General features: G+C 40.3%; 2 protein-coding genes across 3 annotated transcripts in view; both read right to left on the bottom strand.

Annotated features, from left to right (window-relative positions):
- Positions 1-598: 598 nt before the first annotated feature.
- On the bottom strand, positions 599-13876 carry LOC146658750 (myelin basic protein-like). Its single transcript, XM_085422478.1, has 4 exons — positions 13744-13876; positions 7322-7426; positions 4217-4300; positions 599-855 (listed from the first exon to the last, which is right to left on the bottom strand). The coding sequence occupies exons 1-4, from the start codon at positions 13861-13863 to the stop codon at positions 823-825; spliced, it is 342 nt and encodes a 113-aa protein (XP_085278604.1). The 5' UTR covers positions 13864-13876; the 3' UTR covers positions 599-822.
- The window catches only part of LOC146658751 (myelin basic protein-like), a 53909-nt gene continuing 42651 nt past the window's right edge, over positions 11689-22946 (bottom strand). For both annotated transcript variants that reach the window (XM_085422476.1, XM_085422477.1), the window contains one exon: positions 11689-14286. In XM_085422476.1, the coding sequence (XP_085278602.1) occupies positions 13997-14286 (290 nt within the window). In that variant the 3' untranslated portion in view covers positions 11689-13996. The remainder of the gene's footprint in view (positions 14287-22946) is intronic.

The following is a 22946-nucleotide window of genomic DNA, read 5'->3' on the forward strand; positions in this document are numbered from 1 at the left end:
ACTGAAGAAAGGTCTGAATGTGGCATCGTGATTCAGATTCAAGGTTTTAAAAAAGGTGGAAAACTGCACTGTTATGTGTGGACAGGTAGATTAGTCATTATCTCATAGACTGAAAGAGACTACAGGAGAAACTCAATTTAGAAAATTTGGAAACTTTTACAACAAAACTCCAGTTTCAGCCTTAGGTCCTATGATGACAAACGCAGATCAACGTACATGTAGGACAGGACGCTTAACTTAAGTGACGTAGACAGCGTGACGAGACAGAAAACCGCTCTTTTCTAAAACAGAAGTCACCCGGTCTTTTCACCCGATCGGCAGACGGCAATGACGGTCAAGTCAGTCGGACTTGCACCGGCCCTAACCTTCAGCTCTCCGGGTCTGCTTCAGTTTTAGCCACCTTGTGTTAGAAAGAAATACATGGAGACATCCACAGAAACCCAAATACACGTAAATATAGAGGGGTGGGGGCGTTCAGGCTGCACATGTGAGCGGCTTCGGGATCAACTTCGGCAAACGGTTCACACCGGTGATGATGACTGCATAGACTTAGCACAATGCAATGCAGGGAAAGGAGGGAGGAGACAGATTGTGTCGCTATCTACCAGCCAAAAGAGTGTTTGGGGCGGTGGGGGGGTGGTGGTGGAAAGAAATGAGGGATTTAGTGAGCATTACAGTGTTAACAGAGGTGGAAGGGAAGGTGAGTCTAAGGGATGACTAAGATTTCCTCGTTTTCTTCCTCTCTCTTTTTTTTTTTTAAACACCCCCCGTGCTCTTGAACGTCTTCCGTCGTGCTGTTGGAAGGGGCTGTACAGATGGACCTCAGCGTTTGGCTGGAGAAGCACTCCTGCTTCCCTGCATAAGACAAGACACATGATGAAAATGTGCACATGACATGTCGGCTTCAGCACTAAAAGAGAGCCCTCCGGTCATTTTGCACAGAGTGTAATTACAGTATTCACTTAAGCACTTTGCAGACAAATCCACGAATAGATCATTCAGCTAATAACTTCTGAATGAAAAAAACAGCCTTCACTGTGAATGACGGTCATTATAAACCATCAGCCTTGTGAAAAGATAAGCTGCCCAGATAAGTTGCTGTTTCTCTTTTGAATACATGATTTCATCAGCTTTCCCATTAAGCCTGAAATTGACACACATTGATGAATTAACCAACCTTCAGGCTTTTTATCTCCCATACGTTCTCAAACTGAACAATGACCTTAACATTTGCTTGAAAATCTTATTAGCTAAAGTTAAAGTCATAAGCAATGTGTTAAGACCAATGTGTCACCCACCTGCATCTGGAAAACAAACTTCAATACAAGAGCAGTAAATTTAGGTCAGTGTAATGAGTAATATGACAAACTAACCACCTCCTCTGGCCAGTTTCAATTCATTTTTTATATAAATGCATTTATATAACAATGTAGCTGAGATATGCAACTGTTTCCATGGTCTAAGGAGCTTGGAAAGAAAAGCGTTTCACCTCTCATCCGAGAAGCTTCTTCAGTTCTAGGGTCAAATGGTGGAGAGTCCCAGATTTAAGCTCAGTGTATTTCAGACCCAGCAACACACTCAGACAAAAACTGGTTCATCCGAAAGACAAAACTCCAAAACACAAACGTAACAATGTGGTGTATGCTGTACAGTGCAGCGAGGAATGCTCAGACCTCTACATTGGAGAGCCCAAACAGCCACTTCACAAGCGCATGGCACAACATAGAAGAACCACCTCCACAGGACAAGACTCAGCAGTCCATCTGCACCTACAGGACAAAGGTCACTCTTTCGAGGATGCCAATGTTCACATTTTGGACAGAGAGGACAGATGGTTTGAAGGAGGAGTGAAATAAGCCATTTATGTCCACTGTGAGCGACCATCTTTGAACAGAGGCGGGGGTTTACGACACCAACTCTCTGCCATCTATAATCCAGTTTTGAGATCCCTTCCCAGACGCCTTAACGCCCACTCACACCCTGGGCTATCTGACCTCAGGAAATCACATGATAGGGTGGGGCCAGGTTTCATAATGAGCTCACCCGAAACCCTGGCTGATTGTGACCCACACCCGTTTTCATGCCTTGGCTCATGTGATTACGTAGAGGATCATCAGGGGGTCCTTTTGTCCCTCTGTGGGGGGAAACTCCCACTGGGTTTAAATCTGGGACTCTCCACCATTTGACCTTAGAACTGAAGAAGCTTCTCGGATTAGAGGTGAAACGTCTTCAAGCAACTTAAAGAAGTCCAGACGCTCCTTAGACTACGATGACCTGGATGACTGAGAACCTTCACAGAGATACTGTTTCCATAAAAAAAAAAAAAGGATTTAGAATTATGAGAAAGTGTGTCAGAATCTAATATATTTAAGCAATGTTGTGCAATATGGCAAAGCTTCTGATGCTGAAGTAAAAGTGATTATGCAAGTGACAGATGTGAGTTTTAAAATGACACAAAGTAAAAAAAAAAATGTGAACGCCAAACAGAATTGTAAGAAAATGAAACAAAAATAGGGAAAAAGTCTGTGAAAGGTATCAGAAATGTAGTCAGAGTTTGTAAAAGCTGGGGCTCATCCAGCACAGAGGAAACATGAGAGCAGGATAGGTTGAAGATCGTTGGCCAGTTGCAAATACATTTGCTTTGTCATCTTCAAAGCAAAGATTTCCAGTCACCCATTGATTTTCATCCCAAAAAGAGTCCAGAGCAGACAGGCTGCTTTTATCTCAGAGCTCTCTCTTTACAGACTTTATTGAATTTTTTATTTTTTTTCCTGTCTCGCTTGTTCTTGTTCGTGCCTGCTACTCTGCCAGAAGAAGCAAGCAGAGCAAAAGGCATAAAGATTATTCAAATGAGACAAATCTTTACAGACTGCAGTAGGAGATAATCCTGCAATGTACAAGGCTTTTTATTCATAAAACAGCGGCTGCTGACTGCTCTAGCCATTTCACATGAAACTCGATATCTGTCCCGAAAGGGAGCGATGGTGTTCGGACTTAAAAAAATATCTTACTTCCATTTGGGCCTTGCTGACATTTATGTGTAGAAATGCTACTGTGACAGCACTAAGTCAACACTAATCAGCCTTATTAGGAAGATTCAAATGGAGCGTCCCAGGAGTGCGTCGCCTCTTGAGCTGTTTACACTCTTGTAGCTCACTGACAACAATTTAGCACTACAGACATGCTGCCCAGGGGAAATTTGAATATCTCTCTACTAGCAGTAATCGCTAAGCTAAATAACAATCTCAGGTACAGTCAGAGTGGCTGGCTAATTAAATCCTGTCAGGAAATAACTAGCAGAGCATGAAGACTCACACTCCTCTTCAAGACGCACCAAAACAAATCTGGTTATTAGGAACTGCTCTGGAGGGGCCGTGAAGGCAGCAATGTGAAGCTGATGGTGAAAATATAAATGATGGTGAATATAATTTTTTTTTTAACATAACAGAAACATGCAATCAGCCAGTGCTAATCTATGGGATACGCATTAGTACAGACTTGGAACATTATTGCTGTCTGTCTATGTGACATTCATTAAAATTTTCTCAGCTTCTTTATTATTTTTGCATCAGTTCTCTCATCTGTTTGTAAATTACCTGCGTCTTAAACACCAGAGAATCACACAATAAAACACATTAACAGATGGAGGCAGCGGGAGATCAGCAGCTCCTGTGCAGCTCCTATATTTTGGCTGCTAATGTGTTTTTTGTGCCAGTTAATACATTCCCGAACACAAAAAAAGGACTAAACTAAACTAAACACTGTATTGCTTGTCACATGATTAATGCCAGACCTTATTTTGTAACAGCATAAAAAAGGGGTTATATTATAAGCATTAGAAATAGTCCCAGCGAACCCTCATCAAAAGTGGATCTTCTGCATGATTATATCAGCGCTGGCGTAAAGCTTGTAGCGTGCACGATGAACAATTTTGTGTCTAAAAGCCTCTTATTATTCTGCTGCTGCCTGCTTTAGCAATGACATTACAATGGCTTCTAAGCATATCAATGCTGAACAAACGAGCAGCGACTCAAACTCAAGTATCCCTCCACCAAGTATCGGTTACTCACTCTGCTGCTGATATTATCACTGTGGCAAAGAAGAAGACAAGGCACGGAGAGGGATTAGGGAGAATCATTTTCTGTTTGCATTACTAGTGAAGAAAATCAGCATGAAGAAACAGAGAAAGCAGTGTGATTTTATTTATTTTTTTTACCATTTTGAAGATCCTAGTCAGGGTGCCTTTGCCGTCCCCTGCACTGGCCTTCTTGCCTTTAGCAGACTGTGACTTCTGGGGGCCCTGGCAGTGGGAGGGAAGAATTAAAGTGTGTTAAAGGACTCTGCAGAAAGCTCAGCCATCTCTTAATCCTCTGATAGAGAGCCCTGAAGAAATTTCCAGCCCAGCATATGACAATGATAAATTCAGAGTTACAAGGGATGGTTTTCTTCGTGACAGATTGGTGTGCTTTCCAAAAATTGTGTAAATGTTTGCAGAATATGCTGCAATCCGCTGGTGAGGTTTTCATCCAAATATTTGAATTATGCATAAAACCATCAAGCAGCATATCCAGTTTTTGCTGATTATTTGAATGTCATTTATTCTGTTTGATAAATAGAAGAGGACCATTCGTATTATCATAGGTGTTGACATTTAAAACTGCCCTGCATTGATGGATCGGTGTGCCTTTTAAAAACACCCCAAGTGCTGATTGTTAATCAGCATAATCAGTGTTTCAATCTGGTAATATTTCAGACACTAGGATGAAAGTCCTTGGACATTCTTTTCAAGTAGGTGTAAAAATGTAATCAACCCAACATACTGAGGACTGCTCTGAGAAAAGCAGTTAGGGACCGTCTGAAAATTACAGCAGGGAGCTGAGCTTAAATTAGGCTGTCCTCGCAACACATTCAAATCCTTTTACTCCATTGCCTTTATTCATGTACCACCCTTATGACACTTGACACATGATAAAAACAAAAACAAAGGCTTTTTCTAAAAGTGTAATTAAGCACTTTATTAGGTGCACCTTGCTACCAATAGTCAGGCAGTTTGTGGTGTTTAAACCAGGGGTCTCGAACACCAGGCCTTGAAGGCTGGTGGGCTGCAGGTTTTAGATGTCAGCACACCTGAATCAAATGATTAGTTCATTATCAGGCCTCTAGAGAACTTCAGGACATGTTGAGGAGGTAATTCAGCCATTTAAATCAGCTCTGTTGGATCAAGGACACATCTAAAACCTGCAGGACACCAGCCAGCGAGGCCTGGTTCGAGACCCCTGGTTTAAACAATGCCCAGTTGGTACTAAAGGGCCCAAAATGCACCAAGAAAATATTCCTCACATCATTAGACCATCACAAGCCTGAACCAGTTTTAGGTGTGCCTAATAATGTAGCTGGTGAGTATACTTGTGTAATAAATAACTATTTAAACAAATTTGAATACTCGTCTACCTCGGGTCCAAAGAACAACTTCATTCTCTCCCTTGCCAGTAATTTCTGCACAGCCCCTAAGCAAGTCTGCTTTTTCACTTTTACCCACAGTCATCCTGCTGCTGCTTCACATACATGATGGAGACATTAAATTAAATGCTTGCCAAATGAAGCAGAAGGCGGCCTCGTTTCAGTCGTTCTCAAAGTAATTTCGGAAATGCAACAAGGATGATGAAGAGGAGTAGGCCTGTGTTATCATGGATGCACAATATGCGCACATGATGTGGATGAGTCGGGCTGCGAGGTCACCAAATGGAACTGATATACTTTGAAAATGGACTTAAGTCAAGGAAGGAAATGAGGGCATTATCGCTGATGTATGGACAGATTATGAAGGCTTAAGTGGATGATGGAGAGTAAATGGAAAGAGAGCCACAGGCATCATGCTGAAGGCAGTTTGAGAAGATGAACTCAGCTTCCTTCAAGTTTAATTAGGCATGATACCTCCATTTGGAGGTATCATTTTTTTTGTGTTTTAAACCACCTACCAGGCCTATCTTGGCTGCTAGTCCTCTCCACTGGGTGTGTAGAGAAGCGAAAGACAAAGACAAGAGATAGGAGAGAGAGGAGACAAATAGCAAAAAAAAGGGTGTCTTACTCAGTGCAAAGGCGGGATGGGAAGGAGAGGAGGCAGGTAGGAGAGTCCATCCAGAGGGAAGGAGGGGAGTCACAGGGTCACAGAGGGGAAGGCAGGTGCACAGGAGGTGCAAAGGGAGGTAGAGGAAGGAGGAGCAAGGCAGATGCTCACATCGAAAAGAGCACAAATTTAGTGACATTTAGCAAGGAAAGCATTGCCCACAAAGCATAAAGCTGCACATATATGTTCCCCAAGGCTGTTTCTGCACATTTACACATCTCATCTGTATTTACTGTTTCAACTGATGCTCAACGAGTTGACCTTTACTACCTGAAACTGATTCTATTAGAAAACAATGAATAAAATATTACATTTTTAAAAAATGTACCTTTATTCAGTGTCTTTAGACCTTATGATACACCATAAAGATACACCATCCATCCTCTTAACTGCTTATGCACGTTAGGGTCTGTAGCCTATCGCAGCTGTCATTTCGAATCAAACATAAATGCAGAATCCTTTTAACAAAGTAAGAAAGACTCACCCTAGACTTTGGAGGGGCAGGGGACACCTGAAGAAGAGTTAATGACAGAAGGTAAGAAGGTTTTCACAGAGCGGTGGCCTGTTCCCGCCACTTGAATCGTTCATCACGTATAACGGCGAGCATATTAACGTCGACCTCAGCAAATGAGACGGTTCCAATTAAATAAACAGATCTTGTGACTACAAAATGCCATAATTGATAAAAAGGCGAATAGCCAATAAGAATTGGCACTTTATGTCGCGAGATGCTAAACGCACAATCTGGTCCACCAACCAGCAGCTGGCACTGTTCGATAAGTCCCACAATGGGGTGCAAAGACTGTTAACTGCAAGAACTTCTATTAAAGGCGATTACTTTGATTACTTTTAGGCGATTATCTTGATTTACTTTCTGTATCATACAAGTCCCTAAATCAAAGCGGGGTTTTCTCATGACATTTTCAACACCACCACTTCTGCAGTGTCATCAAATCGCTGCAAGGACTCAACTTTGTTTGACTCAACGTTATTTGACTCATTCTTCACGACGCAGGCGGAAAAGGCTTTTAGTTAGAGACCAAAGGAAGTAATAGGAGAGTAAAGACACAAATACTGAATAACAATGGAAGAAAAGCCCACGCTGACAAAAAACATGTCTGACTCAATGTGAAATGTCTGGTGTGAGAGGATATGAGTGTTTCTAAGGTACAGTTCACTTTAGGGATTACTCACAATCGTGCGGAAGAAATGGACCACGGCGTTCTCGGCCCCGCGCTTACGTGGGGAAGTTGCAGAAGCTTTCTGAGGGCCCGGGGAGAGAGCGCCTCGGAAAGAGCCCTGGAAAAAAAAGGGAAGGAAGCATAACAGTAATATGGCTTCACTGACCTTTACTCAGTGTCGCTAATAGTAAATGTCAGCAAGGTTGGGATTTCATGAATCTCTAATTTAGCCAATTGAAAATAATGTCACATATGGTGTTAACTACCTGAAACATGACTAATTTTAGTTTTAATTTTAGAGTGTTTCATAATGGACAGTGCTGCTGCATCAAGGTGTGAATGTCTTCACTCCTGAAAGTCGTGGTGTATTCAGAAGTGGCTGATGATATCATTGTGCAAAATCGTTGCACGTCACCTCATAACCTTTAGGGGCAAAACCTCTAGCCACAAGCTATTCAAAACAAAAATGGTACAAATGAGCTGTTGGAGTTGTCTGTGTTCTCCTGTCAAAGGGTTGATGTCAAAAATAAAGAGTAATTATCATCCCAAAGTAGAATTAAATGCAGCTAATTGCTTTAAAGTCATGCTTTAAAGGGTACATCGAGGTGACTTTTTATGCCTGTGTGAGAACTGTGGTGCATTTAAAATATTTAACTGATGGAAACATCACGGGGACACAAAAAGGTGGCAGGTGAAATGCATAAAACTAACACAAATAGCGGCAATAAGCAGCAACCCAGAGAAAAAGGAACAAAATTCATTTCCACCTACTCACTGTGTGCTAATGTTAGTGCGTTGATCAGTTTCAGTGACCCTACTAATGTAACAGGAAAACCTCTGTATGTGTGTGTGTGTGTGTGTGTGGGAGAGGAGGATTCACATCCATTACCTCACATCAAAGAACCTTAAGGTAACCAAAGGGGGAAAACTTTACTGCCAACACCATTACGCAATCTGAGAGCCATCTGGTGTCACACACACTAACTTTAATGGGTTTGTTAAAAAAAAAAAAAAAGAAAAAAAAAAAAAAGAAAAAGAAAGAAAAAATGTAAAATTACAATAAAAACTTCCCAGAAACAGGGACGCCCTGTTTTTTTTCTTGCATTTCCTCAGTGATGTCTTTGTGTGCTCTCTGCTGCTTCAGTGCTGACCCTTTAATGCTTATGTGTGAGTGGAGGTGTGAATGAAAAAAGTTGAGGAATTCGAGTGATCTCGGTGACTGAGAGGAGAAGAAAAAGTAAAAATTGGCAGGATTTTTGTTGCTATATCCTCATTTTCTGTCAGTTGCCCCCTTTGAGGAGAGTAAATCCTTTTCCTTTTGTTTTCTCTGTTTTGCTCTCTTCCATTTTCTTTATCATTTGGTGAAACATGTGCATAATAACTTCTGTAACTGCTCCTGTGAGTGCTTCATCTACATTTCAAATGAATAGTACACATTAGTTTTGAGAAGACAAAAAAAAAAAAAAAAAAAACAGGGGGCGGGGTCGTCCATTAGTGCCTCTCCTGCTGTTAATGGAGCCATTCGACTCTTGAGCAAATGATATGGAGGCATTAAAACCAAGTTCCTGCAGTGGTTCTGTTCAGCTTCTGGAACTACTTTTTAAACTTAATTGGCATCTGAAAGAGAGGGCGGTTGCAATCACTGATAGCTTTATGTCTGAAGAGAAACGACATCAAGCAAGCAGGTGTGACGGAGTTTTTTTGGATTTGTGTGCTGCTTTCATTTAAGTGCCTGCTAAAGTTCCTTGAGATTTTAGCTCTTTGTGCCAGCCACTTTTCATGTTAAATACCTACATGTTTTTCTATTTCCATTCCTTAATTGAGACTGCACTGAGCTGCCATTATTGTTTTAATGAAATAGTTTGACATTTGTCAAATATACTCATGTTTATTTGTCGAGTCTTCAGAGCTCTAATTCATGCTAACTATGGCGATGTAGTTAAGAGACTACTAGCTTAGCACAAAGACTACCATGACAGTTTGAGGACTACAACAACTGTTTACTCGAGTTTTCAGTTTTGTTAGCTGGGCTAACATTATGTAAATTCAACCGTAAATTTTCATCTCTTTTGTAGCCTCTTCACCAGTCTACAACCATGCAATTTTGGCTCCCCCTTACCGGTTTTGTAGTGACTAAGCAAGGCAGCCATTTATGCAGCAGAAGCAGGTCGATGTTAGCCCGTTAGCTAGCAGCAAACCTAGCTTAATCCTGCAATAAAGTGGTCACTTGTCAAGAGCTTCATTACTTCTTTACGTTTTGTCATTATTGCCTATCCTGCCTTTAATAAGACTTACAAATATTCTATAATAGACTGTCTCTTTTTACCTATGAAATTATAAATGTGACTGGCACCTTACAAGATAACTGGTTACCATATCAAAACTAACCATATCAACAATAAAGTTAATATTTGGTTATTTGTAATTTGTAACTTACAAATTGTATTTTCTTTTTAAATTGTCAAACCACTGTGGTTATCACTTAGTACTCCGTGTAGCCTATGCAGTTTTTTTTTTCTTGTTTTAGAGCAACCAAAGTTGCAAGTAGCGTAGCATTCATTTGAATGTGGTTCCAAGTTTTGGGGAACATTTATTATTCATTTTAAATTCCAATAATGATCAGTATTACTATAATTTCACCACATTTAAAATTATAACCCACTTGTTTTTTAACTTAGCGGAGGTAAGAGCTGGAGGTAAACCAGCTACAGTAGCTACTACTAACAAAAAAACAAACAAGCCCAAAACAGAACAAACACATTTTTTAAGTCAAAATTACTTGTATTCAATAATCATTAGTCATAGTCAATAATACCAATTAATAGCAATACAAGACAATTTGTTTTTGTTTGTTTTAATTGAAACATCTTCAGTCCTTCCTCCCACCTCATGCTTTTCCACACACACACTTCCATTATTAGATTGATTATATTTGCTAAGTGGTGCATAACCCAAACACACAGAGGAAACATTTGAAATGCTTGTACATTTCCCCCCCGCCGGCCAATCTCCTCAAAAGACAGCATTTGTTTTTAGTCTGCAGTAAGTTACTGTGCCACAGTGGCCGACTTGTTTCTTGGTCTTATAGTGCTGAACATAAACTTCTGTTTTCAATCAGCTTTAGGTAATCACTGAACTCAGCTCTGTTGTATTATCTTTTAATTTCATCTTCAGACTCATACAAACAATTCAATCCAGTTATCCATTACTTAGCTCCAAGTAGAAATAAAAAGTAGATCAGCTTTCCAATAACGCCTCATATTTATATGACTGACTGAACAGTTAAATATAGTATCTTGTCTTCTGGCTCAGCCTTTACAACCAAAAAGTATAGTTTAACATGATTTTTTTCCACCCTTATTTCCCCTCTGATCTGCAGTAAATACGAGTTGAACAGTTGTTAGAGCAGTTAAAATAATTTATTGCACTTAGAACTAGAAAGAGACATTGAGCCAAACACAGTTAAAACAAAAACAATGCGCTGATGTTGTTAAAGAGTTTTAATCAAGCAAATATCCAAAAAGCTTAAACAGGATCAGGTTAGGAACAGATCACCGGTCACAGCAGATACAGTTATTACAAAGGCATTACACAGCAGTGGATTATTGCTGGGCCACTGTTGTTTTAAATAAAATCTCAGACTGGATCATGGATCACATGAGAACCTGAGGTGAGCAAAGCAATGAGACAGGGGGTCGCAGAGCCCCTCTCCCCCATCCCAAGACACTGGCATTTAAGAGTCCTCAAAACATTGGGCTCCAACTGTGAGCTGTCCTGTAAAAAGCCTGACACTACTCCTGCACTAGAATATGACTCACTATGCATGTCATTCAGAAAATTAGGAGGCAAATTAAGACTTCATAATTATTCTCAGTTCTTTATGAGTCTTCATTTCTGCTTGAATAGCTAATGCTCATGCAAACGTAATTTTCTATCCAATTAGCACATCATTATCCCTGTTTGAAATAATCAAATCCCGTTACTATTCAGATGCAGATTAACTGCAGCTGTATTGTGTCCTAAGACCTGAGTTTGTTTTTTATGGCGTCTTCTCACAACTTTAGACTACTTGGGGACGGTCTTTATATCTTCTCAAAGCCCCGACTCAGGTTTAGATTGAAAAATATGTAAATAAATCAGACAGAAAGAACATTAATAAGCACGAGGGATCAGTGTGCAATAGACTCCACATCTGCCGGTATGAAAACAATTCAACTCTACTGAAATAAGCATGCATATTCACAATCCAACGAGAAACACTGAGACAATCTGTCTTACTAATACTGCAGCCCGCAAATCAAAGTATGCATCAGGAACGTCTGTGGAGAATCTGTGCACACAGACTAGATACTGAGATTCAAAAATATCTGTCTTTAAGAGGAAATCTTTCTGGAAAAATAAATGTTTGCAGCCAAAAATTAGTGCAGGTTTTTTTTTTTTTTTTTTTCCTGTGTTGTTTGTTTTGCTAGAGGCAACAGAGGTGAGACCAACCTATCATTTATTTGAGATGTGAGCACTCGTTCATTTGAAGGCAAATCCTCGGTGAACACATAAATATATATTTATAGTTTGTCTTTTGTAGACTCGCCATCAATACGAGAAACAAGATACAATTTCATGGCCACGGCAAAAATAAGAGAAACCAAACAAACACGGCAGCGAATTAAGAGCTGACATTACATGAACGCTTCATAATTTGTTCTGTCGACACGTTCCCTTAATTTATTTTCCAAAGTAAAATAATGTCTGATCAGCTGAACAGGCTAGGGAAAAAAAAAAGAACTGTGATATATATATATATATATATATATATATATATATATATATATAAATAAAACCCCATTTTATCCTGAATCTTACACTGAAAACAATTTCATGGCTGGCATAAGGCAAAGGGAAAAATGCATATTTTCATGTTGTTCAATGATTTCTCTGCAATTATTATGTGCCAAAGCACTCTGATTAGCACTCTGCGGGGTTAGAAGAGCTTTACAAAAGGAAAAAGCATACAATCAGAGAGATATTGTTGCCCCCAGGAATAAGCTCGCCATACCATATGATTCCTTTCAAACTATTATCATGTTTTCAGACAGCTGTCACAGTGAGTAGACGTGACTCGTGATGGATCATACAGATCAAGCGCACTTCCATTCCTTCTTTCTCAGAGAACTACATTGCAGGCTCAGCTTGCTGCAGTAGCATCATCAAGACAAGCAGATATACTCAGCGCTGTGTGGTAAACTCTCTGCGCTCATAAACCAGATTAGGTGCTGAAGCTTGGAATTTTCTATTTCGTCACCACCTCCAGAGGGCATCGCTGAATGGACCGAAAGCGAGTGGAGCCGGCTGAGCTGTGGCAACGCTGCCAAGACTGGTGCCAGGAGAATAAATGGAACATTTGCTATCACAAATGTTCAGACTATTGGCAGGCACTATAGCAACATATATAAAAAAAATGTTGTTGTTGTTTTTTGTTTTTGTTTTAAAATGGGATTTTCTTTCTCTCTTTCTTAATTTTTTGAACAAAGTGGGCCTCACAGGAATACTGTTAAAGATTTGCTACTGTTCATAAAGGAGGTCATCTCAACAACATCGGAGTACATGGTTATTAGAAAGCAGCGCAGGCTCAAATGCTTCATAATCGCTCGCCTGCCAGACAAGCCTGTTCTTTCTTAACAGGATGCAGACTTGTATATTCCCAAACCTGGGATGATATTAAGCTCCTACACTAATATACTTATTTATATGCTAATACACTGTACATGTACTACTTGTTTGATCAGTTGTAGCATCATTTCATCCTCAACTTTGAAAGTGACTTAGCAGACTGTGGCAACGTGCAAACAGTAGTGAAGTACCTCCCTGTGGCTCGTTTATCAAATTATAGCTTAAAAATTTTTTTTACATACAAGGAGGTGAATTTCCCAGCTTATCATCACCATCATTGCAAAAAGTACCTGAACTGAGCTGTTCTCCAGTTTGACAAACGTTCCAATTAACAACAAGCTTAATGACAGCAACATGTGAAACACTATAACGTTACATCTAGAGATATTAGATCTGACTGAAGAGGAAAATGTTATTAATGTCAGTACCATTCAAATAAACAGAATAAAGAAATATTCTTAAATGGGTCAAAATCACAGCGTCTTTAGAATTAAAACAAAAAAACAAAACGAAGAAAATAACCCTCGCCCAAAGTCATTATCCAGTGTCGATTCAGGATCAGCCAGGTAATGTGAATCGCATGACAATGTCAGACTTTGGTTTAACATAAAATCAACAGTAAAACCAACACTATTATACATGACAGATATCTGACAACAGAGTCTAACAATGTGTGTTAGCGAATCACAAGTAACAAGTGGTTCTGGGAGCCACTCTACAGAACAAACTAAGGTACATAAGAAGGACTGAATCTCTTGGTTTCCTCACCTTGCCCTTCCTCTTCTTGTCCCCTCCAAAGAACTTTCCAATCTGATCCAGGAGGCCGGGGTTCTTCTTCCTCCGACCCAGGCCGAAAGCGGCCTGTGCAGAGCTGCTTGCGGATGCCATGGTTGTATTAGCAGTTGGTATTACGCTTGTGTTTGTCAAATGTGGGGTTCTTGCGTCTCTCTTAAATGAGAGCCGACAGAGGAGGAAAAAGAAAAAAATAGAGGAAAGGGAGGGGAGGAAAAAAAAAGCTAGCCTAATCTAGGTCCTGTTCTTGGCTCTCCGACCCGCACTCTGAAGCCGCTCCGCTGTGCTCCTGGATGGTCTGCAGCTCGTCCGATTCGGAGGGTCGGTCTTTGAAGGTGTTGTCCTCTCGGCCCGGGGCATCTCGGGAGAAGAGGCGGACCAGGTGGGGGCGTGGTGTGGCAGCGTCAGGGTCAGCTGTGCTGGCGGGGCTCCAACACTGGTGGGGGTCTGTGGAGTCAGTCACCGCTGGCTTCTCCGAGACGCAGCCATTGTTCTGGTTTGCATCTGCCTCACTCAGGCCTGCGCGAGAAACAACAAGGGTCATCTATGGGCTTGGGCCTGCATGGCACACAACAAACCCAGAGCAGCACAATGGCTTCTTTTGATGAGAGCAGGGCCTTCCTGCTGCAGCGAAGACCAACAGAGCTAATACAATTTACATGTTAGCTGCAATGAAACCAACCAGTGAGCTGGAAAAGGTGTGAATGAGACATGAGTAACTGAAAGATGTTCAGTAAGTTAACTACTCCCTTCTCAGGGGCTCTTACCACATTGTGGGCTCTACTTGTATGCTGTAGTAGGTGGGATCACTAGTTTTGACTCAAACACAAGTAATTAGACTCTTGATTTTTATTTTTATTTTGCAATAATTCAACTATTTCACTTTACAAGAGCAGTTTTAAAACAATCACTCTGAAACTTGACAATGGCAACGGATTATCTTCCCATCGTGGCACTTTTTCGCTTCAACTCAGGGGCGGCTCTACGGGGGGCAATCCCCCTCCCCCCTGCTGTATAGCCTTGCCCCCCCCCCCCCCACACACACACTCTCTGAATCGTCCACTTTGACAGCTATCCGTTAAACTGGCCAGCTCCCACAGCAGAGGACATCCAGTGCATTCCTCCGTCCAAAACAATACGCACACTGTACTGACAGAAATGGTGTAGCACTACACCAGAGAATCTGCATGCTAATGCTGGCTGAAACAGTGGTCTTTTGTCACAGCTGCATAGTTATTACAAATAAACAAAGGGCCCACTGTCACTAAAATAACTCCTATAAGTATGGATTTTCAGCCCGATGCACGGTGACACTTATCCGATTTAGGACCCGAGAGCTACCAGGCTGCTGGCTGTGGGTATAGAGCAAGTTTGGATCTAGTCTATGCAGAAGTTAAGCTTTGATTTACCACAATTTTAGGTGGAATTACTTCTACAGAAACACATCCAATGAATCTTCTTTTCTTCTGGAAGATTTACATCTCGTGAATCACTTAAAGATCAATTGAAAGATGGGTCATTCCATCATCCATTATTCCGCCTATTTTAACAAGCCAATACTCAGACATTTATTGATGTATCCGTCCCAAATTACAGATCCTGATTAATTATAATGGTAACAAAGACCAGTGAAAATTTTCAGGCTTTTATCTTTATTAGTTTAAAAAAAAAAAAAAAGTATATTCACATTCAAACATCGTCTCAGATCTCAGAAAAAAAGTGAAAGGGGTACATTTTGTTCTTACTTACAGCTTTTAAGACAGACTGACACATAATGATGATCAGCCTCTCACCCAGCTTTTTAAAGACAAAACACAAATGCCTATACACACTGCTTTTGATTGTGTCTGTCCAAAAGGTTTTGCAATAAAAGTCTCACATCACCATAGAGAAAGAAAGAAGCTGTTTTAAAAAAAAACCCCCCAAAAAAAACACCACCATTTCTAAAATGACGTTTAAAGTGCCTTATTAAACAGATCTAATAATGCAGGTATTTTGCTACCAGTGCTGCTTTTTCATCACTTATTCAATCCCAATACTTTCAGGTTGCCCAGTTACCTCTAATACCCTTGCAATTTAATGCCAGGAAAGGTGTGAGAGCCTCTGAAGAAAGCCATATCCTTTAAAAGGCCATTTTGAGAAAGCAAGGCCCTGTAATCTAATAAAAATCTTTCAGGCATAACATTTGCTTTAAGGCAGGTGAGACATCCAGTTCAAAGACCTCTTATAAAGAGTTTATATTAGCTACAGAAATACTTACGAATAAATAAAATGTGCAAAAAAGGTCTAGTCAAATACGATGCAGCTCATATTAAAGCCAAAATTGCCACAACAACCTATTCACTGTATTACTCTCATTTTTTCCTTAGGAAAAAAAAAAAAAAAAAAACAAAAAAAAACAAAACAGGCTGCTTTAAGTTGTAGTCCTAGCACTGATCCAGTTCTTCACCACCAAATTGGTGTGAGGCCAATAGCCTGTGTGCTGTTACTACAGTTTGTTCACATATGCAGCCAATAGTAAGGCTCAGTGTAACTCTGTGCTGTATTGATCTGTGGCATTTCCAAAGGAAAGTCTTAGTCATCTCATTTGCTTGAAGCACCAAATACATACTGCACTACGACAAAAAAAGATTTTTAGATTGTTTTTAGATTCTTATCTACAACAAGAATACCATCAGGGATCCATTTGATGGCCTTCAAATTCTGCAGCATTGCAATGACCTGAAAGTTAGAGCCAGATACCATAAGAAATTTCCTCACAGGCATGAGCAATAAGCAACAACAAGCCCCGGGTGCTGGAGTAGTGCTATATATGATGGATGTAGCCACTTATGCCATACATTGGCTTTTTGACTTAGTTTCACATTTTGTTCTTTTTTTCCCTGTCCATTTTTAAACCTAATGGTAGTGGTGGGAGATATATCGAATATACTCGATGTATTGCGAATTCTTCCACGTGTGATGGTTAAAATGGCTTTAGCGTAACCATCGAGTATAAATTGCCAGGGAAATATTGAGCTGTTTGCATCTAATTCACTGTGAGTTTTCTTTCCCCAACATCCAGCGAATGCATCCCAACTCTAAAATTTTCTACCTAGCATATAAACACATACTGAGCATGCATGTTAATAATCTACCAGATAGGAAAAAAAATATGGCGACAGCGGGAGTTTCAGACGAGTGAGGGAATGAGACCCTCTGTTGTTTGGATTTCCCTCTTGAACAAAATGTTATATATCACACAAAGCAGGGATAGTATATTAAAATGCTCAACAGGTTTTGTGGTATCAGTTATTGCACAGCAAACTGCAGAATTAATAAGACTTTTTTTTTGTTTTGTTTTTTTAGTGGTCTGCCCATGAGGCCTTTTAGATTTCCATCATCTGCTTTTTTCCTCAGCACAGTGGTGCTGGCATCACCTAACGCAATACCAAGAAAATACAAATTACACTGAATAATATCCTGACGTGCAGTAACTGCAGGCAATAACATGCCAGCATAGTATTAACTACATGTTCATCTTATATTACCAGAAATAAGGTTGCATGCTTGTGAGTAAGAGCTTAATTAGTGAACTCCGTGTGTGCTTATGACAGCTGGATAGCACACATGTGGGTGACTGACGGGGCTGTTGATCAATGCTGATGACTCAGAGATTACTGAACCAATATGTTGGCATTTGAAGCCAATCTGGACTCACTCAACAAACCATACTCTGGTGGACAAACACACCCCCTCCTCCCTAACATGCAGACATATCATCAGCTGCCTAATGATGAAGGGTAGAAGATGACAAAGTGACGTGAACCCATTTGTTTAAGTCCTAAACTGTGAAAATGTTATTGTTACCGTTCAATGATCGATCATCGTCACCTTTAAGTGGTTCTATTGGATCTCTTATGAGATAAGGCTGTTTTGTGTCCATTACCATTCTGCGTACAGTGGAGCAGACTGCCATCTGTGTTTTTGATCTACCTTAGTCTTCTATTTGATCAAACAACAGCCGAGGCAAAAAGCCATCAATTGTGATTGTGACCTGCTGCTTTCATTTTGTCTACTGCTTATTTTGCACCCTATTATCATTTGTCTATAAAAAATTAAACTGCTGAAAGAGTCTTTCTGAAAGATTACCAGATTGCTTTGGACACACGGTTTTAGCTCAACGAACAAAACATGCTGAGAGTGAAATTAGATGGACGTTAGATAGAAGATTTTGGGGGCCTCTGGATGTCTGGAGTTTTGATCTCCTCCATACCCGCTTCACACCCTGGAGGACGGGGCTGTGGCCCCCCCACACTCCCTAGCAGATCATTACATGGAGAAACCTTTGGAATGCAAGCATGCTGATCCACACAGGTATGCACACATGGGTATTCACAGACGCGGACTAAAGCTTTCTTGGCTGCTGCCTCAAAGCACACTGTGCGCTGTCTATCTTGCGTGCTGCACAATATCGTTTATTATTTAGTAAATATTGATATCTATGACTAGCTAGTTTATTGTGATGGTGCTTTGTTTTCTCTATTATTATGTTGCTCTTTGTTGTTTGCTGTCTCCTCTGTTTGTTTTGTTTGTTTTTTTTTTTCTCCATACAGGTGACCCAGGAGTTCTTTTTTTTTTTTTTTTTCTTTCTCTTCCCCCCCCTTCTCACCGTCTCTTCTCCCCTTTGGTTTTCTTTCTTTCTCTCCCCCTCTTTCTCTCATTCATTCCCCCTGTCCTATTTATTAAAAAAAAAAAAAAAAAAAAAAAATGACAAAGGATGAACTGAAGCTCTGCCATCACGTAATGTCGCATACTGCTGTTTCTGATGTCATTTAAAAAAAAAAAAAAAAAAAAAAAAAAGATAGAAGATTTTGATTTAAAATCCCCCAAATTCATATTAAGTTGTCAAATTTAATTGGGAGAAGAAACAGGACACTATCCTGCTGTATAACTACTTGCACAACAGTGGCCCATGGAACTGCAATTAAAGTAATAGAACAAGCTCAGAATCCCAGGTAATGAAGCTGGGAAGACAAGATGTCCTTGTTAGCTAGCTTGTCAAATATCTGTGTTCTCTCACAGATTTTCGGTAACTTTTCTGCGACATGTTCACTGATAATTCCTTGCTGCTGTCAAGAAGTATTACGTTCAGCTCGCACAGTACTTCTAAACAAGCTGAACTGTAGGTAAATGCTTTGAAGGCCTCTAGTTTCAGCTGCTAGGTCACTGACGGCTGAGCGACAGCGTGAACCCTGACATTTTAGCGAATCCCAGGCTCTTCATCTAAATACAGAATGACTTGTTTCTTCCAGGATTCAATCTACCCTTTAATAGCATTTTCCGGGAGTCGGTGACTCAATCAACACCTAAGAAATATCCTTCAAACACCTCGCCAATTCCATTGATTGCAACTGTCTGTGCCGCTCACAGAGGTGTGGACTCGAGTCACATGACTTGGACTCGAGTCAGACTCGAGTCATTAATTTTATGACTTTAGACTTGACTTGAAAAAATGTTCTAAGACTTGTGACTTGACTTGGACTTTTACACCAATGACCTGGGACTTGAATTGGACTTGAACCGGTTTACTTGAAAAGACTTGATATTTTACCCCAAATATAAAATTTAACATGCATATTATATAGAGATTGAAAATGTGACGTCATTCAGGGGTAAACCGCAAAGGATTCTCGGAACTCGTGGCAAGCGGTACTAGCGCACGCAGGCTTTCAATTGAAATCAGTTACACAGCGATAAAAAGAAACACAAAAATGGCAAGAAGCCGTTGTATTATTAACTGCAATAGCCGGTCGCATGACAGCCACGGGAAGCCGACGGGTAAAGAGATCGGTTGTTATCGGATTACGACGTTGAAGAGAAATTGTTCGAGCCATGTTTCCGAAGTAACAAAGAGGTGACGGATGGCCTGGATTGCAGCCATTCAAAGACCAAATATAACGTCCCAGAACTCTCCAGCTCACAGGTTAGTCTGCTCCAAGCATTCCCACAAAGGTCAGTCTGCTGTTGTAGTTAATGCGTCATTTTCACAACATAATTGGTGATATAGGTTACAAGCAAGTCTGGCGCTGAACAGAAATTGTCGCGCTATGCTCCTTTATTTATTGTGTTTATTGTGCATAAATAGTGAATTGTCCTGACACAATATTGCGTTTCGCTTCTGTTATTATGGCACATTGACAAAAACATACTTTTATTCACAGGATAAAACAGGTTTTTGTATCACTAATTGCCCAGTACGATTACAGCATACAGTATTATTGTCACTGCTACATTTCTGTAATGCTACCAGAAATTATTTCCACTGCTAATTAATTACCGTTGAGCTCAAAGGTCCTATTAATAAACGGTTAACGAATGTGTATTTATGAAGACGATTTGTGAGACTGGTAAACTTATGATACGTACGATGGTCTTTCGTTCTACACGGTGCATTTCAAGGTCCTGCACCCATCCGTCGGTAAACTGTACCTGGGCTTGTTGCAGTGACCGGAAGTTACTAAACTTCATGAGTGTATGCACTCACTCCAAGAACCGTATAATTATAAATATGCATATAAATATGCTACAATGAGATAGCTGACTTCATCTAACTAGCAAATGTTGTCCAGGCTACGTTGGTGATGCAGTTTTTTTTTATATGTGTATGATATTTTTGTCATGCGATTTTAAAGCCGGTCCTACAACCACATCCAAGAATAACATGCAGCTTATCTCAGAACTGTCGGTGAAAATTATTCTAGGAGCTAGGTTTAATTGAGCTGCATTTTAAAGAGGTGCAATTTCACAATTTGTGTATATTTTCTAAGTTCACTATTTTGTCATGTGTTGAGAAAAACACAGATTTAAAAATTACATGGTCTAATATTTACATTTAGCATAACTGCAACATGCTTTTTTCGTTTTTTTTTTTTTTTTTAAAGACTCGAAAGGACTTGAAATTCAAAATTTCAGACTTGTGACTTGACTCGGACTTTTACACCAGTGACTTGAGACTCGACTCTGACTTGCCTGACATTACTTGAGACTTGACTTGAGACTTGAGGATAAAGACTTGAGACTTACTTGAGACTTGCAAAACAATGACTTGGTCCCACCTCTGGCCGCTCAGTCTGACAACTAGTTTGATTTGAAGTCACAGAAAAGTTGGAGCAACAAAGTGCTTCTTTTCATTTTTGAAGAGAAGAGAATCAAGCAATTCATGTCATAGTTTCTCCCCCATGTAGTCTTTGACTATATTAAAAACTTTTTATCCAGCTGCGTGGCTACACCTGAGACGACACGACATACATGAGACGCACAAGTTGTAAACAACACTAAGGGCCAATTATCCAGCAGTATGATGTATAGCAGGGTGGAGAGAAGCAAGCATCTGCTGAAAGCGTGCTCACTTCACCATGTTGGCTTTTTTTCATAAATACTGCATTTATTCATGGTTTGAAGACGGGAGATAATGAGAACTCCTCAAGCCCTACCATCAATGCTTCTGCCGAGGGCTCCTTAAACCACTGCAGAGGAACCAGTGAGTAATGTCAGACTGCTGTGCATGCTCTTTCAAACATATCACTCTAGGTTTTTGCTATTTTCTTTGCATTAAGAGATGCTCGTCTTATTCAAAATAAACTTTTCATCTTTAGATATGTCATCTTTAATACTTCTCCACACCAGCTTCAAGATATCCCGATGAAAATTTAGGTGACAAAAGTGCCTAGATGGGCGGGTAATGCTGGTGAAGTTACAGGTGTCCCTTCCCACCTTTGAAATCTCTGATTATTGTGACATGAACAATTACCATCACCACCTCTGCTTCCTGCAGGATCTACATTCAGTAGTGAGGTAAAGACAACTGGCCTGTCTGATCTGTTCAATGAAGAAATTCAGCACCGTGCAAGAGGCGAAATTTCAGCATCTAGAAGGAGGAAGGCATGCAGGGAGTGGGCCTCAATCTCCTCATTTTTCCTCCTCTTCCTCAGTGTGAAGAGGATGTGCAGCCAAGCATCTGGGACAAGAACAAGGACTGTGGTGGGACTGAGGCACGGGAAGCATTCCTCTGAAAAAACATCCATCGCTATGTGGCCCCGGACCAACCCTCCTACCCAGGGGCAAAAATCTATCTGCTGCTGCATTGATGGTGGATCTGAAGCACCCACAAGCTAAGAGCGGGAAAAAAAGACGTCCTCTGTCTCTGTAACCCCCGCTGGCATTCAGGGCGTTAGTCTTCCAGAGATTTCCCTAGCAGAGATAAGCAGTAGAACCATTCCCTGATTATCCAAGCCATGTTCATGACCTCCGAACTTCACTTGAAACAGTGATTTTAAATGGAAAAGAACTTCATCCTGGGGAAACAATGCACATTGCTGTTAAGCTCGAGTGATTATAAATCAACATGAGATATAGCTTACAGTCTTTCTGTTTGGTTTTAATCTGAAAAATCCAAAGAGTGAGGACCCACCACAGTTGGATTTTTGTTTGCTATGCATGATGCAAGGCACCATTATACACATAGCAGTGTCACAGCTGCTGCTTTTATTCAAGCAGCTGTAAGGCTGACCTTGAAGTGCTTCAATGCTTTGTCATTACCAACAGCATAGAGGAGATCAGGCTTTCGCAGTAGCAGCACCCAGACTCTGGAATAATCTGCTAGAGGAGATTCATACTTCAGAGTCTATTCAGTCTTTTAAATTGCGTCTTAAAACTCACTTTGGCTTTTAATTCAAGTTCAGTATGAGTACCATCAGACTGGTTTATGTTTTTTTAATTGTTAATTGAGTCTATTTTTTTCTCGTGTTTTTAACCGATCGTGAAGCACTTTGGTCAACTCTGTTTTTCAATGTGCTATACAAATAAACTTTTAATTGAACAGCTCCTCACAATGACTTGTTTCTGACAAACAGGGACAATTTTCTCTTTGTTTTCTTGACATTAGGATGACATTTTCTCATATAATTAATTGTCTGATTTTGTTTTGATGAAAAACCCACACATTCTGCACTGTATGGTGAATGGACTGATTTTTGTACAGCGCTTCTCTACTCTACTTGATCAAGAAGTGCTTTTTACTACATGGCTCATTCACACACATTCAATCACTTTTCCTACACCAGTGTCTTAAAGCTAACACTCAGACACTCACACTCCAGTGAACACATAGGGAGCAACTCAGGTTTCAGTGTTTTGCC

The sequence above is a fragment of the Rhamphochromis longiceps genome, linkage group LG11 (assembly GCF_057381845.1).
Source record: "Rhamphochromis longiceps isolate RC_006_pf linkage group LG11, R_longiceps_female_GT1.1, whole genome shotgun sequence".
Classification (NCBI taxonomy): domain Eukaryota; kingdom Metazoa; phylum Chordata; class Actinopteri; order Cichliformes; family Cichlidae; genus Rhamphochromis; species Rhamphochromis longiceps.